This window comes from Dermochelys coriacea, chromosome 13 (genome assembly GCF_009764565.3).
Source record: "Dermochelys coriacea isolate rDerCor1 chromosome 13, rDerCor1.pri.v4, whole genome shotgun sequence".
Lineage (NCBI taxonomy): Eukaryota > Metazoa > Chordata > Testudines > Dermochelyidae > Dermochelys > Dermochelys coriacea.
In genome coordinates, this window is record NC_050080.1 from 6,171,878 (window position 1) to 6,195,076 (window position 23,199).

The 23,199-nt window shown below is 43.4% G+C and overlaps 1 protein-coding gene across 7 annotated transcripts in view; it reads left to right on the plus strand.

Moving 5' to 3' along the window:
- The window catches only part of KCNQ2 (potassium voltage-gated channel subfamily Q member 2), a 116,048-nt gene extending 93,311 nt beyond the window's left edge, over positions 1 to 22,737 (plus strand). For 5 of the 7 annotated variants that reach the window (XM_043495802.1, XM_038370383.2, XM_043495803.1 and 2 more), the window contains 5 exons: positions 1,481 to 1,704; positions 2,562 to 2,670; positions 5,116 to 5,247; positions 18,264 to 18,387; positions 19,250 to 22,737. In XM_043495802.1, coding sequence (XP_043351737.1) covers positions 1,481 to 1,704; positions 2,562 to 2,670; positions 5,116 to 5,247; positions 18,264 to 18,387; positions 19,250 to 19,987 — 1,327 coding nt within the window. In that variant the 3' untranslated portion in view covers positions 19,988 to 22,737. Of the gene's footprint in view, positions 1 to 1,480; positions 1,705 to 2,561; positions 2,671 to 5,115; positions 5,248 to 10,996; positions 11,105 to 18,263; positions 18,388 to 19,249 lie in introns of all 7 variants that reach the window. The other 2 variants (XM_043495804.1, XM_043495805.1) reach the window with 1 other exon arrangement.
- The last annotated feature ends 462 nt before the right edge of the window (positions 22,738 to 23,199 follow it).

A 23,199-nucleotide genomic window follows, 5' to 3' on the forward strand; every position in this document is an offset into this window, starting at 1 on the left:
CCAAATGCTCAGTCCTGGCAGCGTAGCGCAGCACAGCCGAGAAAACTGTCTCACATATCCACAGCTATATTGTAACTGCAGAATCTTTATTATTAATGATGAAATAAGAGGCAGCTTAATTCTTAGATCTGAGGTGGCGGCACAGACAGCTAAAAAAAAAAATCTTTGCTACTTTAACTAAGCAAGTTTGTCCTAGAAGTCATTCAGATAGGATAGGTTCCCACAATAACCTTCTCTCTGATTCACTTTTCTAAGCATAATCAGCTACTTGATTCAGTCAGTTCATGTGCACTTCTGTTGCTGAATTTGTAAGATGTTCCAATGCAGAATGTTAACTGTTATTGTGATAGAAACCACTTCAAAATTACATCTGAACTTTACTCATTTCCATTCATATAAAATATTGGATAAACAAGGAAGTGCTTTGTAGTAGTTATCTATTCTCAATAAATGTCTTCTGTTAATAATCAGTTCATACTTGGTAAATATTAGGTCAAAACTAAACTAAACTAAACATATTTTCAGTTTTGTTCCTGGGAATGTTGCAATTATCAATTTTTGCCCCTTTCATAAAGTTTCACAAAATCATTTTTTGCAAATTTCATGTGAAAATTCATCATCTTCATTTGAAATTTCAGAATTCAGAAATTTGAAAATAGAGAGGTTTGGCTCCACAATAAGACTGTTTATCAATGGGAATCATCTTTACTCCAAAAACAGGATGGTTTTCAAACAAAAAATAGAATATTTTGCAATAAAATTGGGTCATTTAAAAGAAATTGCAATTAAATACAAACATCTCAGATTTTGAAGTGTTCCAATTTTGCTGCAAATATTTGAACAGCCCTAGTAAATATGCAAGCACTTTTTAACCTCAAATCCTTATTAGGATTTTAATTCACAACTGTGTAGTTAACATTCATTACGCGTATAGAAAAAAGATTTTTATTTTAACCTGAAGATTGAAAATGGGTTGAGAACTTTTTCAGTCGGTAGAAAGATGGTGGGAGCAGTAGGGGAAAAGGGACAGGTGACTAGCCTGAAAAGTCATAAATAGCTTTTTAATTTTACTTTGAAACATTTTTGGTAAACTTTTGTTTATATTTTCTTATTGAAAAAGGTTTTCTGAGAGAAACTGTGGAAAAAAGCATCATAACTCATGATAGGAACCAATAAATTATTTAAGGAATCATCAACATCATTGTTTCATGCCATTCTGTTCGGCAAGCCCTCTAATAATAGGAGGGGTTTCTGTTTAAACTTCCATTATTTTTTCCCAATTAACGACCCCTCGCATTTCATTCATGATGATGGAAACCGTTCTGAAATGCTCTAAAAAAAATAAAAACTGGAACATCTCACTGCTGCTTTGTAATGCCGTGGTTTTCTAAGGACTGAAGGGGAAGGGACGTTCGGTTTCCAGAGTGACTCCCCCTGCTGTCTCCTTTTTGTCTTTGTTTCAATTTGTTTCCATGAATAGTCAGAAGGTCAGCTTGAAAGACCGTGTCTTCTCCAGTCCCCGAGGTTCTGGAACTAAAGGGAAAAGCTCTCCACAGGCTCAGAGCCTCCGGAGATCCCCCAGCGCTGATCAGAGCATTGAAGATAGCCCGAGCAAGGTGCCCAAAAGCTGGAGCTTCGGAGACCGAAGCCGAGCCCGGCAAGCATTCCGGATCAAGGGAGCTGCGTCTCGACAGAACTCTGAAGGTGAGCGCTTTTGAGGGCAGCCATTTTGCCTTGTCACCATGGACTGTCATCCTGTTGGTTTCCTCCCAAGCTAAGTGGGGTCAGGCTGGGTCAGCGCTTGGATAGAAGATCTGCATGGTGCTGCCATAACAGGAATTTTACTGGCTGGAGTGAATCCTGCAGATAGTCAGTAAGGACATCTCCATTGCTTGGTACAGTATAAGGCAATCAGCTTCACATAGGAAATATTGGGGGTTTGATACTTAAATTATTTACCTTCTGATTTAGATATTTAGGCTTCTCAGACTACTTTGATCAAGAGTTGTCTTTGGATATTCTGTGCATATTTCTCTATCTCCAGCCATCTATGTGCCCACCACAAAAGGGATCAGATACCGATTACCCAGTAGCAGGGGAAGTTGGAGAATCTATATTCAGTGATTCTTACTCATTCTATGCCTTGAAGATTTGGATAATAGGCAGTTCATTTAAACAGGATCCTTCCTCGCTCAGCTGGTTTGGAGGAGGTGAAGGGGATTTGAACCATCTAGACTTACCAAACTGTTTCATTCTCTCCCTTATTAGCACATAAGGCATGGTTTTATCCACATGAGGATGCTGGGGTGGGAGCAGAAAGAAGAGAGCTTCATTCAGTTATGTGATGCCCTTAAAGACAGTTAGGGACTAAAACTAGTGGTATCAGATGTCATCTTAGCCTAGCTCAGAGGGAGAGAAAGCTTTTGTTAAGATGCAAAGGTAACATGCCATTTATGTCTTCCATGTGCTCTTTTCTGGGAGTCTGACACTCCATTTTTCCTGCTGCAATGACGCTCTAATTAGCTGTCAGTTCTCTTTTTCTTTCTTTTTTTTAAACCCAGAAGCAAGTCTTCCTGGAGAAGACATTCCCGATGATAACAAAAGCTGCAACTGCGAGTTTGTGACGGAAGATTTAACGCCAGGACTTAAAGTCAGCATCAGGGCAGTGTGGTAAGAAAGAAAAAGGAGGAGGGGGGATGAAGGAAGATGGAGAGACCTCCTTACATGGTGAAATGTTAAAGGAAAATAAATAATAAGGGTATTTGTAAACCAAGCAGCATTGAATAACACACATATCCCATCGCTGTTGGCTGGATCCCCCCCAGGTGCTCTGTTTTCCTTTGTATAAAGCTAAGCAGGGAAAAGCAGTTTTTGCTTGGAGGAGGAGTAAAGGGAGAAATGGGAAAACGCTCTAAAAGTGTTACATCCAAACCATATCGCTCACTTTGTGGTTAAATGCTGACATTTACAAAACCAGATGGAGAGAAGACACACAAGGCTGACGGACCGAAGGATACTGGGGCTATGTTGTCCTTTTTTTAGCTGCCAGAAGTATTGACACAAAATCCCTACCTAAATCCCCACTTCTTCCCCACTCACATTGGTGGGTCCAGCTGGCCTGCCCCTCTCTACAAGCCACACACTTTGGATTTGGATCCAAGACTGAACGTCCCGCAAAACTGGCGGTGTCTAGCACTGGTATTCCTCCTCCGTATAGAGCTGGAGGATTCAGATGCGGCTCTGGATCCAGAGCCAAACTTATTGTTTGGGGCATGGGTGCTAGAACCAGTGTTCATCTCCATTCGTCTCCTGTGTTGTTCAGTCAAGATGCCTGTCCAGTGACCTAAGCCCTAGCAAACAAAATGCCACCTAGAGGATCCAGGTCTTATTCTTAGACCCAGCCTCCTCCTGTTGGAAGGCCTGTGGCGGTAGCTTTAGACCAGTGCCTTGGGGGCACCTCAAGAGTGGCAAGGTTAAAGAAGTGAAAACATTGGAATTCACTCACCATGTTGCAAATAGGCCACTGTAACAAATCCATAGGTGCACAGATAGAGACATACGAGTCATCATCTACAACACACAAGTGCCGATCTGGGGAGGGGACGCAGGCCCCTGGGCGTCAAAACCATGGACTCCTCTGACTCGCCCTAAATGATCATCTCTATTAGCTATAGTAATAACAGTATTAAGATGTATAGCCTCTAGTCCTCTGGCACCTAGAGATCAGTGGGGTGTGCATGCACACTCAGACAAGATCACCCAGTATAATACGTGCCCTCCAGCTCGGGAAGTTTTTTCTGAGCTACAAGGAACCACTGGAGCTCATGTCCTAACCATCTGGCACCCTTTGTCACTGTATCATGTCATTACGGGAGGCTTCCATCAGAGGCTGAGGAAATCAATCCTTGTCAGCAGGGGATAGCCATTCCCTTCCTTTCCCAGAGGCCCCTGCCACTCCCACCCCACCCAGGCCCAGGTTGCTCCATTATTTTCAGCCATTTATTGATAGAAACCTAGTGGCTGTCTATCCCCCTCCTCTCCATTGTCTTAAAGGAGGAGCCATTTTCCCTAAGAATTTTCTGGGAGGGTCTGAAAAATCAGTCTCTCCTCAGAAAATGGCTAAAGGTAAGCAGAGAAAGAGAAGCACAGGGCTCGCTGTTAGGAGAGGAATGTCCCGTGGCTAAGGGATGGCCTGTTATTCTTATTCGGCTCCTAGCTGAGATCCAGACAGTATTCAGATAATGGTAACCCCCACCTAATGTGCACCATCCAAATGCCAAGAGCTTTGTCCTTCTGTACTGCTTGGATTATGGGTGGGCCCATTGCTTTGTTGGGGAGTTGTGCTTCAATCCTCAGGGAGGCAGGGATTTATAGATGCCATTTCCGCCCCCTCAGTAAATGCATTGCTGCCCAGCATGCAGATCAAAGCAGGAAAAAATACATACCCACCAGAGAATATTTTCCAATAATTAACTTTTTTTTTGGCTGGATCTATGCTTCCTGCTGGCATCAGCGTGAAATGCACAAGGAGAATATTAAAGAGCCTAAGAAAATGCTGTCCTTTCCCCATCCTAGATGCCTTAATGCACAGATCACAATTACAGCTTTGAGGCATTAGGGATTGCCATTTGCACACCTCTGGGCCAGGGGTGGGGGGTTGTTGACTGCCATTACCCTCCCCAGGGCTTCTGCCAGGGGGAGCAGCTTTAAATTGCTGTGGGACTCCACAGAAGGCCACCTAGGAGAGGCACTGAATCAGCACCTTCAAACCCTACCCCCTGGTCAGCTGGGTTGGTCCAGTCTGCCCCCAAGATCTCCAGTGGGGCAAGCTGGGGGTTGTGGATGCTGTGCATTACTGAGGCTCCTCCCCTGCCTGAAAGACTTTCCACCAAGCTGGCTAGTGAGACCAGCAGCCCTGAAAGCATACGGAGCCCTACATTTTGAGCCTTGGTTTTCTCTGCTTTGTCTAAAGTAGCCTCAGATGGTGTTAGCTTTTCAAATGTCTTGTTCCACTCTGGTTCCCAGGTCACTCTCTGCAGCATGGGCATGCCTATCACTCTACAGTACATGGCTCCAGCATGAGGAATCACATTTTTTCCTTTCTCTTTCCCCTAGCATCATGAAATTTCTTGTTTCCAAACGGAAGTTCAAGGAGAGCCTTCGGCCTTACGATGTGATGGATGTCATCGAGCAGTATTCAGCCGGTCACTTGGATATGCTGTCCCGGATTAAAAATCTCCAGTCCAGGCAAGAGACTCCACTGCTGATTGTGATTGCACCCCAGGGGTGGGTTGTAGGAGTGAGAGGGTCAAGATAAAGTCCCTTTTTTTTAAACACCCACATCTTATTTTTCTTTCTAAAAAAAGGCCTAAAGGAAAACAATGGATTTCTGAATAACTCCTGCTTGTGAGTTGGCCACAAGGGGTGAATTTTTGGCACAGAGTGGCTGGAGGGCAGATTAGTTTTACAGTGCCCATTATTTCCATTGGGAATAAGGATAAGTAAGTGTCCAGTCTAGGGGAGGGAGCTGGGAATTCTGGGTAAGGGTGCTAGACAGGCTCCAGAAACAGCCTCAGGCTCTGTTATGAAACAGAAGCAAACCCTGTTCCATCTCTTTGTGCCCATAAAGCCATGTTACCTCCCATGCCATGGCACCGCCAGAGAATCCTTACTGAAGGATCCTTCTCTTCCCTCCACCCCATCCCACTCCACACACACAAGTTGGTTCACATTTCACCCTCCCACAGAGAGTATGTTAACCTCCCTCCCTGTGGCCCAGCATGTGGTCAAAGAGCAGAGCAGGGTGTATGTAAATCTTTCAGAAACATTTTGGGACATATGTCTCAGTGCTTTGCTGTTGGATACTTATGATTTGGTATCAGCATTCGGGTGGCTGGGTGGCATATCGGGTGTCCTTTCCAGCAGTGAAATAAAATAAAGGAGCTACTTTGAAAGTACCATTTTTGGCCCTCTTGTTAAGAAAAAAGGAGCTATTAGAAAAATGGCCCCAGTATGAGAGGCTCTTGTAAATATTTGACATCTTTTGCCCTAGGAAGTGGGAGAAGTCTGACCTCTGTTTGGATTGGGTGGGAATGGGGGAAGAATGTCTTAAAAATATGGGAGTTTCACCTATCAGCCCGGCTGGGTAGCCTCAGTGGAACAGGAACTAAACTACATCCGCTGTATAACTGTCCGTGCGTACTGAGTTGGTTTTATAGGCGAGGGAGTGCATAAAGGGGATTTAACACAGGACAGGATCGAGCTCCTTGTGTTTAAACTGTATGGAAGAGGAAGCATTAGGAAGAGTATAAAAGGAGGGAGAGAGAGAGAGAGATACTTTAAACTCCACCCTTCCTTTCCAACGCCCAAATTATTTTACCTCAGAAAAGTTTGAATTCAAACCTATGAGCCGTGGATGAGAGAAAAGCCATTGATAGTAAGAATAGTATCCTCTCTCCTTACAAATAACCCTCAATCGTGTCAGTTAAGAAAATCTGCCCTTTGCGGCCTACAACGTGTAGCTACATGTAACTCAAGGCATGTCTTTGCACCTTAAATTACTTTCAATCAAAGTGAATGTCACTTATATGCCTAACTCACTGCTTGTGTCTGTGTATCAGACAGAGGCAACCAAGTAATGTCATATAAATATTTGCCTCTGCAAACTTGTAGATGAAAAATGGGTGCTCAAGTAGACATGGCTCTCCAGCCTAAAAGGGTCTTTCTCCAACCCCCATTGAAGCCAATGGAAATTTTTCCATTGACTTCACAAGGATTTAGATTGGGTCCTTTGCACGGATAAGGCATATGACAGGAAACAGTGAACATTGTCTTTGGCTCTTTAATTTCAAAATCTAAATGATGGAGCCACGATTTGAGATAAATCCATGTCTGTTACCTCATATTCCCCATAAAAGTACTTGTGTTGCCAGAATACTGTGTGTTACCTATATTCCCAGTTAATTCTGGATTCGTCATGTCATCGTGAAAGTCATAGAATCATAGAATCATAGAATATCAGGGTTGGAAGGGACCCCAGAAGGTCATCTAGTCCAACCCCCTGCTCAAAGCAGGACCAAGTCCCAGTTAAATCATCCTAGCCAGGGCTTTGTCAAGCCTGACCTTGAAAACCTCTAAGGAAGGAGATTCTACCACCTCCCTAGGTAACGCATTCCAGTGTTTCACCACCCTCTTAGTGAAAAAGTTTTTCCTAATATCCAATCTAAACCTCCCCCATTGCAACTTGAGACCATTACTCCTCGTTCTGTCATCTGCTACCATTGAGAACAGTCTAGAGCCATCCTCTTTGAAACCCCCTTTCAGGTAGTTGAAAGCAGCTATCAAATCCCCCCTCATTCTTCTCTTCTGCAGACTAAACAATCCCAGCTCCCTCAGCCTCTCCTCATAAGTCATGTGCTCTAGACCCCTAATCATTTTTGTTGCCCTTCGCTGTACTCTTTCCAATTTATCCACATCCTTCTTGTAGTGTGGGGCCCAAAACTGGACACAGTACTCCAGATGAGGCCTCACCAGTGTCGAATAGAGGGGAACGATCACGTCCCTCGATCTGCTCGCTATGCCCCTACTTATACATCCCAAAATGCCATTGGCCTTCTTGGCAACAAGGGCACACTGCTGACTCATATCCAGCTTCTCGTCCACTGTCACCCCTAGGTCCTTTTCCGCAGAACTGCTGCCGAGCCATTCGGTCCCTAGTCTGTAGCGGTGCATTGGATTCTTCCATCCTAAGTGCAGGACCCTGCACTTATCCTTATTGAACCTCATTAGATTTCTTTTGGCCCAATCTTCCAATTTGTCTAGGTCCTTCTGTATCCTATCCCTCCCCTCCAGCGTATCTACCACTCCTCCCAGTTTAGTATCATCTGCAAATTTGCTGAGAGTGCAATCCACACCATCCTCCAGATCATTTATGAAGATATTGAACAAAACGGGCCCCAGGACCGACCCCTGGGGCACTCCACTTGACACCAGCTGCCAACTAGACATGGAGCCATTGATCACTACCCGTTGAGCCCGACAATCTAGCCAGCTTTCTACCCACCTTATAGTGCATTCATCCAGCCCATACTTCCTTAACTTGCTGACAAGAATGCTGTGGGAGACCGTGTCAAAAGCTTTGCTAAAGTCAAGAAACAATACATCCACTGCTTTCCCTTCATCCACAGAACCAGTAATCTCATCATAAAAGGCGATTAGATTAGTCAGGCATGACCTTCCCTTGGTGAATCCATGCTGACTGTTCCTGATCACTTTCCTCTCCTCTAAGTGCTTCAGGATTGATTCTTTGAGGACCTGCTCCATGATTTTTCCAGGGACTGAGGTGAGGCTGACCGGCCTGTAGTTCCCAGGATCCTCCTTCTTCCCTTTTTTAAAGATGGGCACTACATTAGCCTTTTTCCAGTCATCCGGGACTTCCCCCGTTCGCCACGAGTTTTCAAAGATAATGGCCAAGGGCTCTGCAATCACAGCCGCCAATTCCCTCAGCACTCTCGGATGCAATTCGTCCGGCCCCATGGACTTGTGCACGTCCAGCTTTTCTAAATAGTCCCTAACCACCTCTATCTCTACAGAGGGCTGGCCATCTCTTCCCCATTTTGTGATGCCCAGCACAGCAGTCTGGGAGCTGACCTTGTTAGTGAAAACAGAGGCAAAAAAAGCATTGAGTACATTAGCTTTTTCCACATCCTCTGTCACTAGCTTGCCTCCCTCATTCAGTAAGGGGCCCACACTTTCCTTGGCTTTCTTCTTGTTGCCAACATACCTGAAGAAACCCTTCTTGTTACTCTTGACATCTCTTGCTAGCTGCAGCTCCAGGTGCGATTTGGCCCTCCTGATATCTTTCCTACATGCCCGAGCAATATTTTTATACTCTTCCCTGGTCATATGTCCAACCTTCCACTTCTTGTAAGCTTCTTTTTTATGTTTAAGATCCGCTAGGATTTCACCATTAAGCCAAGCTGGTCGCCTGCCATATTTACTATTCTTTTGACTCATCGGGATGGTTTGTCCCTGTAACCTCAACAGGGATTCCTTGAAATACAGCCAGCTCTCCTGGACTCCCTTCCCTTTCATGTTAGTCCCCCAGGGGATCCTGGCCATCTGTTCCCTGAGGGAGTCAAAGTCTGCTTTCCTGAAGTCCAGGGTCCGTATTCTGCTGCTTACCTTTCTTCCCTGCGTCAGGATCCTGAACTCAACCAACTCATGGTCACTGCCTCCCAGATTCCCATCCACTTTTGCTTCCCCCACTAATTCTACCCGGTTTGTGAGCAGCAGGTCAAGAAAAGCGCTCCCCCTAGTTGGCTCCCCTAGCACTTGCACCAGGAAATTGTCCCCTACGCTTTCCAAAAACTTCCTGGATTGTCTATGCACCGCTGTATTGCTCTCCCAGCAGATATCAGGAAAATTAAAGTCACCCATGAGAATCAGGGCATGCGATCTAGTAGCTTCCGTGAGTTGCCGGAAGAAAGCCTCATCCACCTCATCCTTTCGTTCAAGTCGTTCAAAGAGCAGGACTGAGCTTTCTATCACAAACTCACTGTGTCAAGAAAAGCACTTAAGCCCAGGTTTAGCTGTAAGAGTATGAAATCACTTGAGTAAAATCTCTCCTTTTGAGATTTCCAGCCGAGGTGTGCACAGTAAAGTAGTCTGTCTAGGTTAGGGAAGATCTAGATGGGCACCCGTACTTTTTGGGGTCTTCAGCTGAACCTGATCCCCAGTAAGGTTCTCCAGTCCTGCCTGCATTTTTCTTGTTCTGAGATTATGTGTTCCAAAGAGAAAGTAGTTTGGCTGGTTGATTTTTGGGTGGAACCGGGAGTGGCTGTTCAGAAAGAGAAGGCCAAATGCTCCTCTCGGTTGCATCCATGCAGTGGGATGCAGTAATCATTGGGGTAGATTGTGACGTAGACTATATTTCCTTCTATCCTGGGAAGGAAGGAAGGAAGGAAGGAAGGAGTAAAACTATCTCCTAGAGCCCAGGTAGGCTACCTAGAGCTTCATCTGATGCACGCAGGCCATTGTTCTCTCTACTTACTCCCCCGTCCCCAGAACAGGTTGGTGGAGAATGAGCAGGGTATGGATGGGGAAGAGGACAAGACTTGGGTGCACCCCACAACATGCTGATCAGCACAGTGGAGCTGGTACAGAGAGGAGGGAAGTGGGGCAATGCAATTTATTGCAGGTGTAGAGCAATGATAGATTAATACCCCCTGCAGCAATGAAGGACCAAGGCAATACATTCTCTGAGAGAGAGAGAGAGAGAGAGAGAGAGAGAGACAGTTTGTGATGATCAGCATTTGTGATGATCTTTAATGTTAGCTCTCTGTGGCCAGTGTTTTGTTGGGTTAAAGCTTTATTCAGGCAAACTTGTGGGGGTGTTTACATGCACTTTTCTCTTTAATCATTCATAACTCTCTGTCACCTCTCTTGTGACATGTCTGTAATTGGTTCTTTTTGGTATTCTGACCCTGGCTCACATCCCTTTCCAACATCTTTCCAACCATGGATGCATTTCATTCACTGAGTGTACAATTCTACAGTGTACCTCATTTACACCTTGCTGAGGATGTTTTATCTATCACTGTAATAGAAATGAGAATATATATTGTCTTTTATCTGACATTTCCAATGGGACATTGCCACATATATGCAAATATATTCCAGTGTGTACAGTATGTTGCCTATTATATGCAGAGTGACTCCCATTTTAAGCAGTAGTGACGTTCTTTTGATGCCCGGTTCCGTGAATCTTATGTTTGGCCAGATAAGATTTGGCATTAACCATGAACGATCAGGCAATATAATGCTGCATTCTGTTTCGAGCGGAATATATTTTCCAATTCTCTCTCTCTCTCTCTGTCTTTTATTTTTTATTTTTTTAGTTGTTCTTTATGTTTCCGCAACTTTCCGACCAAGTTCTTTCTACGTGTTGCTTCATTATGCATTTTGCTGGTGTCTTTTTTCTTATTTACTTTGCCAGGATAGATATGATTGTGGGTCCCCCGCCCCCTTCAACTCCCCGGCATAAGAAGTATTCAACCAAAGGACCCATGCTCTCTTCCAAAGAGTCACCCCAATACTCGTCTAGGTTAGGATTCACCAAAATGGCGCTTTCTCTGGATTTTTCATTTGCTTAATGTCAAACCCCTTTCATGCCAGGTATATGACGGCATGTATCACTTAATAAGGCAGCTCATTGACATATAACTCAAAATCGCTTGGATTTACTTTTGGTGATGGGTTTTCACATTAAGGCAAGTCTAAGGAAAAAAAATATACAACCATTGATTTCTCCTGTGAGCATATTTCAGTCATCCTCAACTAGTTGTTTGGGATGGCAAAATCATAATTTGTTATGATATTGCAGCCAATATAAAAGACTACAAAAATATCTTCAAGAGCAACAAGATTTGTTATTTTCATCTAGAAGAAGAGGTAAGATTAACTAAAGAATGGAAAACTTCTCACTCTGTGTGTGTATACAAGCAGGTGCAAATATATGCTTGCATCTACCCACCTATATTCATTGTAATGAACATATTCCTTGTTTTTTTTCAGTGGGCAACATTAGAATCAAACCTGTTTCATATTTATAGGGAAGGAAGTGAATAAATGCACAGAACCATTTTCACCCCTGGTCCAACTATATTGACCAGAGTAAATGTATAGCATCACTTAAAGTGTCACATACGCTGGGCCGAGTGTTCAAAAGAATCCTTAATTTTGTGTACAGAAATAAACTCTCTGTCAAATCCTTGCCTCATTTAAATCAATGGGAATTTTACCATTGACATTACTGAGGATTCACTCTGGGTAAAATATTCAGAAACACCAAGTTATTTTGAAAATTTTACTCCTGCATGTCTTATCAGTGAAATAAACAACAGTTCTCAGTTATATGCACATTTTCAGCTGGAGGGAGGTCTCGCCTATGTGTCTGTAAGTTTTCACTGCCCAAATGTGTTGCAGGCACAAACACGAGTAGTTAACCCAACGAGATAGTTCAAAGTAAAGTTCAAAATACTCAGATTTACGCTCACAGGTGGGTTCAAAAATGGGGACAAGCATTTTGACCAAAATATTCCCCATTTATCTAGAGCATCACACCTGAATGCATATGTATATATTTGGTAGAAAGTCATATTAGGTGCACAGGTAGAAGGTGATTTCAAACATAACTATGTTATTCCTTCAAAATATTTTTCCAAATATGCTTGCCCTCACTTAGAACTAAGAACATGGATACATGACAGATCTGTAGTTTTCCATATAAGTTGTTTTGAGTTATCTGTGCCTGAGAAATGTGTGTGAATTTTTTTTTTCAAACCGATTTATTCACACTGTGTTAACTTGAAGATGGAAAAAACCCAGTTGGATTGCACCTTGTAGAAACCTCCCACTTTGAACTTAGATCTAGCTTGAGAAATTTCAACCCAAAAGGTAACAGTTGTTTCTCAAAGTTCAGGACCTGAAACAGGTTTTAAACATGAAATTGTTTCCTCAGCCATAACAATATTTTGAAATGCACTTTAAAAAATGGGAAGATTGTACATAATATGTAGCTACAACTATATACAATGTACAAAACATCTTGGCTAGAGTGGAGGTTTATACACTAAAATTACTGCCTTGCAGATTGAAAAAATGACCAGCAATGGGAGAGGATGCCCAAAATGCCAAACTGAGGGTATTTATATTATCCTTTCCAGGTCACTCATTCAACCCAAGGCATAATATTATCTCCCATATGTTAAAAATTCTATTTTGTATTAGCCTAATACTGCTCCTTCACAAGCATATAACTCCCACAATCGAAAACAGGATGCTTGTATGCATAACACTATTATAACCCCTTGGGAAATTTTTTTTTTTTATAACTTGCTTCCATTTTTAGCTTTCAGGGAACTTTGACCCTCTTCAGTTGACTGCAGAGCTAAAATTAAGACACTGTTTGGGGTGACTTTTCCCTGCTATATAAACAATTTCTGACCCTTAGCAGCAGAAAATAATTCCATTCTTACCTGCAGTATTATTGGGCTTTACCCTCTGGGGCTCCTAGGGGTATTTTGTATTTATTGCCCCATTTTCATTTAATTTTCCCCATTATTTTTGTTTACTAGGGTGCAGGCAGCAGAGGAGCCCCAAAATGGACCCTAGGACCAAGAGTTCAATCCTGAAGGGTACTGAGCACTTTTCCCCCAATCCAGCATAACTCTTAAGCACATGCTTAACTTTGACATGAATAGCCCCATTTATCTGAATGGAGACTGCTCAGATGCTTAAAGTTAAGCGCCTGCTTGAGTGCTTTGATGATTGGGGCCAGAGCTTTCAGCACCCTGCAGGATTCAAGCCCCAAATCCAGACATTCTGATTCAGGCAAAACTACAGCAAACATTATAGCTGAGTAAGAGCTCCCAGATTTGGCCCTAAATGGGTGATAAAATAATCATCCCAGCTCTGAGGTGGTTTTGCCCTAAATGTGCCACAACAGCAGAGCTACCCTGCATTGAGCTTCTATTTTACATCACATGTCCTCATTTCAGCCAACTGATGGCCAGACAATTTAAAAAAACATGAAATAAAATAAAAATCACCTGTTAGTCAGCTGGAAGAACAATGGTGCCAAACTATTGGAAGTCACATGAACCCTCTCAACCGATTGGATTGTATTTGGCAGCCTAAGGGTGTGTAAGGACCACATTCTGCCTTCAGATATATGTATATAGCTTACAGTGAAGACAACGGACTGCTAGTGTGTAGCTGATGGCAGAATGTAGCCTATAGTGTATAGCACATATTGTATGCTCATGAACTTCGAATGCTCAGCTGATTCAAGATACAATCACTTTAAAATCCAGGTAGCCCCAACTCTATTTTTGAGCAGCATAGACATGAGTAGTTGGTATTATTAGATTAAATATGTCTCGTACAAATACTATTAACCAATCAGAAGATAAGTAGCCAGTCATGTGACATGGATGAAGGGGGTTTGGTGTCTGTGCCTGGATTATGTAAAAAAAAAAAAGAAACTGAATAAATATTTCCAAACTTTTCATTTTTTCCTCATTTGAGCCATTTGACCTTTGATGTCTGCTTCTGGCCGGAGGGTGGCATTCGACACACCTCTTTGCATGAACTGTAAGCATGAAGCATGAGAAAAACTGCACCATGGCTGATGCAAGAATTTTACATTTTTCTGTATCATTCAAAAGAAGGAAAGATATTATTTAAAATGTAATAATAAATAATACAATAATAATCAATAAAGCTTTTTCAAACTAAAGGTGCAGCAGAACCAGGCAAACCTTGCAGGTGATATAGTAGGTCACATACCATCAGCAATCTTTTGATCCTGTTTTGTCACAAATCTAAAGCAAGGGAACAGATTTTTCAAAGGATGATGCCTAAGACAAATCCCCAGGAATTTGTGAGTGCACCCACTTGGGACCAGATAGTGTCTTTATGGCACAAGCCTTTTCCCTGAGGCTAGTGTAAAGGACACTGGTCCAGGGGGACCCCCAGCAGACAATGTGCAACTTAGGGAAGGCCTAAGGCCTCCTCAATGCTCCCCCAGCATCAGGGACCGTGCTCACCTGCACCACCCCTTAGGAAATTGTAACATGTTCTCGACCTCCTTTGCTCCTTTTTTTGCTCTGTGTGGGGTGGCTAGTGCCCCAGGGATGCTGGCAAAGGAGCCTTTTCTTCACTCACATGACCACAGGGATGCAGTTGTGCCTGATTCCTGCACAGGGATGTAAGAGGGGGAAAGGAGCCCCCTTAAGTGCATGCACACACCCACGCTTACACACACACAGAAGGCCTTCTGCTTGCAAACCCAGCATTTGCCCAGACAGCTGGATTGCTAACATCATTACCTGACTTAGGTGTGAAATGCTCATTTGCTGGAAGTGGGGCACACAAAAGCTTGGCGCACAAGGCTTTGGGGCACAACTCTGGCACCTGCCTTTGAAGCGCTGGCTTTAAGAATTGATGGCTTTGATTTCATTTTATGACCACATGCTTAAAAGAAGACCAAGTGTGCTGGTTTATCGTTGAAACTTTATGCACACCATGGACTTGAACTAAAAAAAAAAAGGCAGTACAAAATGATGAAAAAGGGGCTTAACGGTACTGCAAGTGAAGGGATTTTCAACAATGCCTTAAGCATTGGGGACTAACTCCCACTGAAAGTCAGTGGGAATTGGCCACCTAATTTCCTTATATGCCCCTTTAGAAATCCTATCCTAACACTAACTTTCATTGCTAGAAATCTGGATGAGAAAGCATTACACAGATATTACTATGGTCAGTCTCAGTTACATTCCAATGAAAACACCATGCAGTTAACAATCTGTGCCCTGCAAGAGCCTACGACTAGACCAGTAAAGGGTGCTGTAGGCCAAGGATGTACATGTAGGCAAAAGTGTATTTGGGAAATTTGCACAGCAGCCAGCCTGCAAAATACCTGTTGATAATCAATGCTGAAAGTTCCTGACGGCCATTAGTAACCACATTCACCAAATGCAGCCAAACAATGTTTCTAAAATGGAAACAAAACACAAGGGCTATAAAATAATTCTCTCTTTTCCCTTTCATCAGCAATGTTCAGCTATAAGGGACACTTTTTTTTTTTTTAAAGCTGAGACTCACTTTTATGCACAAACAATGCACATACAAAAATACCTCTGGGGAGGACAAATATTTGTGGCCACCAGCTGGGAAGTGGTGCATTCATTTGCTTGTGTGTTAAGCCAGTTTTTGTAAGCTGGTGTAGGCAAATGCTGGTTTGGGAGAAAGTTGCAGGAAGGCACCCATTGCTCAGGCTTTCCGCTCCCTCCCTCCTTTGAATAGTTGGATCACTAAGTCACTTGCCTCAAAGTCAATATGAGTCTTACATTGTCATCTGTGAATTCTGGAGCAGGGTTATAAGAGCAAAAGAGTATTTCTAGGGTTGGCGCATGCTCTGAGGCATCCCAGTGGGGCTGCCTTAATTTCCTCTATACTACAAATTGTTCTCTCTTGTTTCCTTAGTTGGCAATTATTACTGAAGGACATTTTGGTTTTGGTTTCAAATAGAATACTAAAGCTCTTCCAGTACAATGACTACAGCAGGATGTTACACTAGGACAAGAAAGCAACCTCTTTCCTTGGCCTCTCCAAATAATCAGGAGCGATTAGACTTTTGGCTTCTTAAAACATATGCCCTGACCATTGTTTTACTGGGTCTACATGTTTATATATGCAGGAAAGGAGATAAGAGTATGACTTTACTACACCATGGCCTCTGATTCCAGATCAAGAAAAAGCCCCAGTTTTCCTGTTAAATGTCTCTTTGCTTACAAGGTTACAACATTACCATGTTGATAATTACATGCTTCTGCTGAACACTTGGTAGTCTTCATGAATGTAAATAATGTGCACTTTGCATACAACACAGAAATAAGGCATGTATGTTACTTACTCTTGTAATTATAGCACATGGTACTCACCATGTAAGTAAATGGTCAGACATTACTTTGTAGGTGAAGTAGTAGTACTGAAAATTTCTGCCCAAATAAAGTATTACCTATGTCAGTTCACCTGGATTAAATAATTTTTGCTTATTATATATTTGCTACCTTAGCTATGATGTGCTCATCTGCTCTATCTCCCTGAGCCAGATCCTCAGCATGTATAAACTGCTGTCTCTCTAATATAGTCCAGGGAGCTGTGCTACTGCATATCAACGGATGATCTCACCCTCTATTTAAAAAAAAGAAAGTGTAAGAAACTAGCCCCCCCTCCACACACAAAAGAAAAGCCAACTAGATGGTGCTGTTGTTGGAAATGGCCTTGTGGCTCATCCCTTTCCTTGTGTTTCGTTTGTTAATCTTCCTTTGTCTGCGTTCAGCCCATTCTTTGTCTCATACTAGTGCATGGATCCATTACCCACACTGCAGAATTGCATAAGAAGCATTTTTTATTTCCGCTCAAGACAACTAACTTGGTTTCAACCAGATTAATTATCTGTTTTTTGTCACCTACACTTCTGGCACATTATGCATGAGTAAAATTTGTGAGGATTATGCTTAGGGAGATAGCTATAAATTGGGTTAAGATTAAGAATATGTCCCAGCTTGGAGATGTCTTATTGTTTTTTATTAGATCAGAAGATGCCCGTGTTTAATTACCTATAGAGCAAATTTAGGTTTGATGCATTAAACATAATTAGCTTGTGACTTCCTATACCAGGGGTGGCCAACCTTAGCCTGAGAAGGAGCCAGAATTTACCAATGTACATTGCCAAAGAGCCACAGTAATACGTCAGCAGCCCCCCATCAGCTCCCCCCGCCCCTCCCTCCCAGCACCTCCTGCCCACCAGCAGCCCTGCCAATCAGCATTTCTCCCTCCCTCCCCGCAGCTCCCGATCAGCTGTTTTGTGGTGTGCAAGAGCCTCTGGGTGGGGGGGAGAGGAGCGAGGGCATGGCAGGCTCAGGGGAGGGGGTGGAAAGCGATGGAGGGGGCAGGGCCTGTGGCAGAGCCAGGGGTTGAGCAATGAGCACCCCCCGGCACATTGGAAAATTGGCGCATGTAGCTCCAGCCCCGGAGTCGGTGCCTATACAAGGAGCCACATGATAACGTCTGAGAGCCACATGTGGCTCTGGAGCCCCAGGTTGGCCACCCCTGTTCTATGTAGACTCCTCTGACTTCCATGTGGAGCCTTAAATTCTTAGACAGGGGAAAAGGGATTACAAATAAGGGATGTAACCATTTCAGTGCTGAACTAAAGATTTTTATTTCGATGGACATGAGTATGTAGGAAAGAAGCAGAAGATTCGGCTGTAAAGATGTGGAAAAACATGAATTTCATCTAGACCAACTAGGCACACAACTTTATCCACAGCAAAATTATTACCGGTAACAAATACAATGCTAATTAATGTGGTAGAAACCCTGCTTAGAGTGAAATTCTTCCCAATGGGCAAATTTACTGAGCATAACGTGCCAGATTATATCTATAGAAACAGTATTGATAGATTTCAAACTCTGCTAATACTACTGTGAAAATATAGCTACTTATTTACATCGAAGATAACACTCAGCTGCCTCTCCCTGTTTGTGTAAGTAATTTTGAGGGTTAATTGGGAGAGAGGTTGTTGCTTTGTCCACAAAGAGCCAGCAGCTAGCAGAGTCCTGTTTCCTTGACGTATCTGACTAACTCAACGGCCTTTTCTGGGCGGGGGGGGGGTTGTTTCTGTTCCTGGTAGAGTTGACCAGATTGTTGGACGAGGGACATCAATGACAGACAAGGATCGAACTAAAGGGCCAGCAGAGGGGGAGCTTCCAGAAGACCCAAGCATGATGGGGAGGCTTGGAAAAGTTGAAAAGCAGGTATGAGGGCAGATGTTTCTTATAAGGAAAAAGTTCATGTTGTATGTTGAGATTTTAAAAGTAGTTAAAATTAAGAATAGAGGAAAGATTTGGATAAAATTTTCAAGTGTGCCTAAATAACTTGGCAGCTTAAACCCTATTTATAAAAGTGACTTAGGTACTTAAAGCCCAGAGACTCAAAGGTATGGAAGTTAGGCACCAAAATACCTGTGAGGATCTAAGCCTTAAGTGCCTAAGACACACTGAAAGTCATAGGTCCTTAGGAGCCTAAGTCTCAAAGTCTCTTTTGAAAACAGAACGTTGGTTCCAAAGTGACCTAGGTGCCTTTGAAATGTTCCCTTTCTAACCTAAACAATTTCAAGTAAGGCCGTTGGTGTGATTTTTATTGCCACAGGATCCATGCCTCGTTCAAGGTGAAATTCACTCCAGAGCACAAGGCTTGCTCAAAGTCCCCATACACGCACTGTAAGGGCCTGACCCAATGAAGTGCTGAGCACCTCTGGCCTGGTGCTAAGTGTTCTCCAGTCCTATTGAAATCTGTCACATTTCACAAGCATTTATGCTTGTTTAAAGAAAACACAAAGGCCATTGCAGACACAAATGAATGCACTAAATAGCGTTTTTTGGATACAATAACTTAAAAATATTTTTAAAAATCCATTTTCCATAAAAAGAGAGAGGTCCTTGCCAAAGTTCAGACTGGATTTGGATCCCAGCTCTCTCTCAAAGTTCAAGGAAGTCCAGTTTGTGCCAGTGTAGGAAGGGGTTATCTATGAAATTCCCCGTTTGAGCATGGACTGGAGTAGAGCTCTTTGGATACAGGGTATTGGTCCATAGATATCACTTGTGTGGCATTTTGCAGGTTCTGTCCATGGAGAAGAAGCTGGACTTTCTGGTGAATATTTACATGCAGAGGATGGGTATCCCACCAACGGAAGCAGAAGCCTATTTTGGGTCCAAAGAACCAGACCCGGCGCCACCCTACCACAGTCCAGAAGACAGCCGGGAGCACATGGACAAAAATGGCTGCATCATCAAGATCGTCAGGTCTACCAGTTCAGTGGGACAAAAGAATTTCTCTGCACCACCAGCCCCAACAATGCCAATCAACACATGTCCCCCTTCAACGTCCTGGCAGCACCAGCCATACCAGCGGCATAGCCATGGATCCTCCCCAGTTGGAGATCCTGGCTCTTTGGTAAGAATCCCGCCCCCACCTTCACATGAGCGCTCCTTGTCTGCTTACAGTAGCGGGAAGAGGGCCAGTGCTGAGTGCCTGAGGAACGAAGACATTACAGCTAAACACCATGACAGCGCCTTGAGAGACAGTGACACGTCCATTTCCATTCCATCAGTCGATCACGAGGAACTGGAACGCTCCTTTAGTGGATTTAGCATTTCCCAGTCCAAAGAAAATTTGGACGTCCTTAACAATGGTTGCTATGCAGCAGTGGCTCCCTGTGCCAAAATCAGACCCTACATTGCAGAAGGAGAGTCAGACACTGATTCTGACCTTTGCACACCTTGTGGCCCACCTCCCAGGTCAGCCACAGGTGAAGGACCTTTCAGTGACATGGGCTGGTCAGCTCCAAGACAGTGAAGCATCTTGACATCTATTGAGCCAAGTCAGAGCACTGGCCAGCCACCCACTCATGCCATCCCCATGTCGAACTTCTTGAGGAGATCTACAGCTAAGGTTTTATGAATCCAGAACATACTTAGCTTGTGGATATTTACTTACAGCTTACTCTGGGGACAGACGCTGAGCCAGCATTCAGTAGAAAGAGGCCACTGTGGTGAATAATTCGGAGCCTTGAAGTGTCTTGATTTCTTTCATACTATCTTTCTAAGATAATTAAGTGAAACGATATCACAGTACAGGGTAGGGCAACCACATTTCTTGGTAATCCTTTAGGGTACAGGGCACAAATATCACCTGCCAGGGTTTTTTTTGGGGGGGAAGGGGGTTAACTGGTGACTGAACATATCTTTTACATGGTAATTACCATACCGTGATACTGCGTGATTACACAGTCAAATACTTTGGAGTTGCAATGCGATTACATGATTATTTCTGTCTTGTAAAACATTCCAGGTTACACGATGATTACTTTTGAATTTGCGGAACGTGATCCTCCATTAACCATTCGGGAATGTAGTGTGATTACCATATAATTCATGGAAGCCTAGTTGGCTCTTGGCAAATTGGGGTGTTTACTTTCACGTTACAGTATTGCCCTAAGAAAGACATATGCTGTCAGGATGAGTCGAGGTAGAATGTTAGCAGGCACCATTTGAAACCAGAATGATTTTCAAATTAAATTTGTTACATGGCTTAGGTGGAGGAGGAAGGTCAAAGACACAAAATCTGTCTTTGAAGGCAAAGAGGAACACCACATAGGACATGGGATAAGGCATTTTACATTTAAACTATGTATTATATTTAATAGTGTACCCGTCAAAATTTACAGAACGGGAAGCCATAATTCCACCAATGGGGTTGTAGTAACTTGAAGTTGCTCTCGTAATTTTTGATATTGCCAGCAGCACTGTGGTGAACTTACAGCCACAAGAGACACAGCTACGGGGAGAGGGACGTTACTCGAGATACTGTGACCCCTCTGCTGTTGCAAGGCAAGGAATGAGAGAACCAGCAGCGCCTGAGCCCTGTAACTCAAAATATTGCCCATTTCGTACACCATTCGCATTATGTCTGGATGCTTTTGCAGCAAAGTTCCTTCCTCCTTTCCTCCACTACCCGATCCTGGATCACAAAGCTGTCCTTTGGACTTCTCCATTGTTTGGTTAGATCCTTCATGTTGAGTCATGAGGTGCTTCCTTGTTTCCTCCTGATTTTTTTATACACCTGTGACCTGTATTTATCCACAAGTGCTGGCAGTGGAAGAATTTCTATTTTTTTCCTCTTTCTCTTGAAAAGCCAGGTAAAGATCATGTCATTGTTATTGGCGCATGAAGCTGGGGGAAAACTGATGATGCAGGAGGTTTTTCTCAGGACCAAAACAAAGTCACAAAGTGATCTTTTACTGTCCCAGAGCTGCAGGGGTCACTCAAGGGGATGGGTCATAGGAAATCTGGATCAACAGTCAGGGCTGCTACACAGGAGCCCATGCCCACTGAATGCACCCATTTACCTGGAGCCCTACACCTTGTGTGTTTTCTGAAAGGGATAAACTGCAGTGGAGTCAGGATTGTGCCAGCTATTTGTGTCCTTCTCTCTCCCCGCCCCCCCGCCAATGTCAATGGCCAGTTTTCATGATATTTCAAATATATGGCATGCCCCCATTTCCCTTAGGCCTTGCTGCATCTAATACAAGTGTGATCCTTTCATTTTGCAAGGTTGACCTTCTGATGGTGAGAGGAGAAATTGGTGTATTAGTTCCTTCCGGTCATTAGGAGAAGCATCCTGGGAAGCTAAGGAGGGAAAAGACAAATTTAGGCATAATGCACTGCAATTCAGTGGTATCGGGGGGGTGCACACAATCTGGCAGCCATAAAACACCATCTAGAGGGAAACATACAGCTCTTGTCCCAGAACTCAATGTGATTCCATGAGATTCTCTAGAACATGAAGTCTTTAAAACGAGATTTGAGGACTTTAGTGAGAGGTTACCTATTGCAGGAGTGGGTGGGGGAAGTTTTATGGCCTGCAGGGTGAAGGGGGTCAGACAAGATGATCACACTGGTCTTTTCTGGCCTTAAAGTCTATGAGTCTGTGAGATTTACCCACCAGGGCAGGAAATTCCCTGCTGAACAGGTGGGTCTTTATGGTTTCTGGAGGGAAAATAAAACAATTCTTTTATACATCTAATCAGGGCCAACATGCAGCACTTGCCTGGGAGTGGTGGGGGAAAATGATATATAATCTTCAAATCCAATTAGCCTCAATATATGAGTGAAAGGGAAGTAACCTACTCTTTTTAGGGGGTCCTGTGCATCTATGTCTCCAAGGATAGAGAGGAGGGACCTTTGCAGGTCCAGAGCTTCCTCCCTATTTCTGCCATATTCTGCAATTCTTTCTTCCCCATTCAAGCTGCCTGGAGCCTTCTTTTGGCTCTAGAATTCCTAATCAGGAGTAGCTCCTGTGATGTATCTAACTAAAAGTAATTAGTGTATGATACACCTAACCTTAATAAGAGTGTTTGCTTTGAATTTGGAACTATCATACATTAAAATCCATATTTATAAAGGGCAGGTTATTCCCACGCTCTCTCTAAACTCACCCGGCCTGACTTTCATAAGATGTGGCCCACAGGCTACATTTACATGGAAAATTGCTGCACATGAATGTATAAATCTGGCTTTTGCCCATGCAACTGTATTTAAGCATGTGCAAAAAAAAGGATATATATAGGTGGGCACAAAAATGCTGGCAAACTCCAATGGGGCCCACAAAGATGCATCTTCTAATGGGCCACTAAAAATGTACCCATGATATTTGCAGGTAATTCCATTTACTTATGCAAAAATCTGCATTTGCAAAGCTGACTGCTCAGCTGTAAACAATTACCCAATTCGAGGAACACGTGCTTTTGCACATGCAAGTAAACCCAGGGTACTTGGGTTCTACACAGCAAAGAAAAACTCATGGCTGGGTTTTAGTGGATTTCCTCCATATTTACACTGGTGTAACTCAGAACAGAATTTGGACCTAATGGATGGTTTTATTGCTCATCCACTTGCATAGTTTTTCTCATTGCAAATTCCAGTCTAATCCTCCCCATGACTCCCCTCGCGATCCTTCTGTCTCCATTCCTTCCCCCACTCCCATTGCATATGCAGTTACTAGAGAGC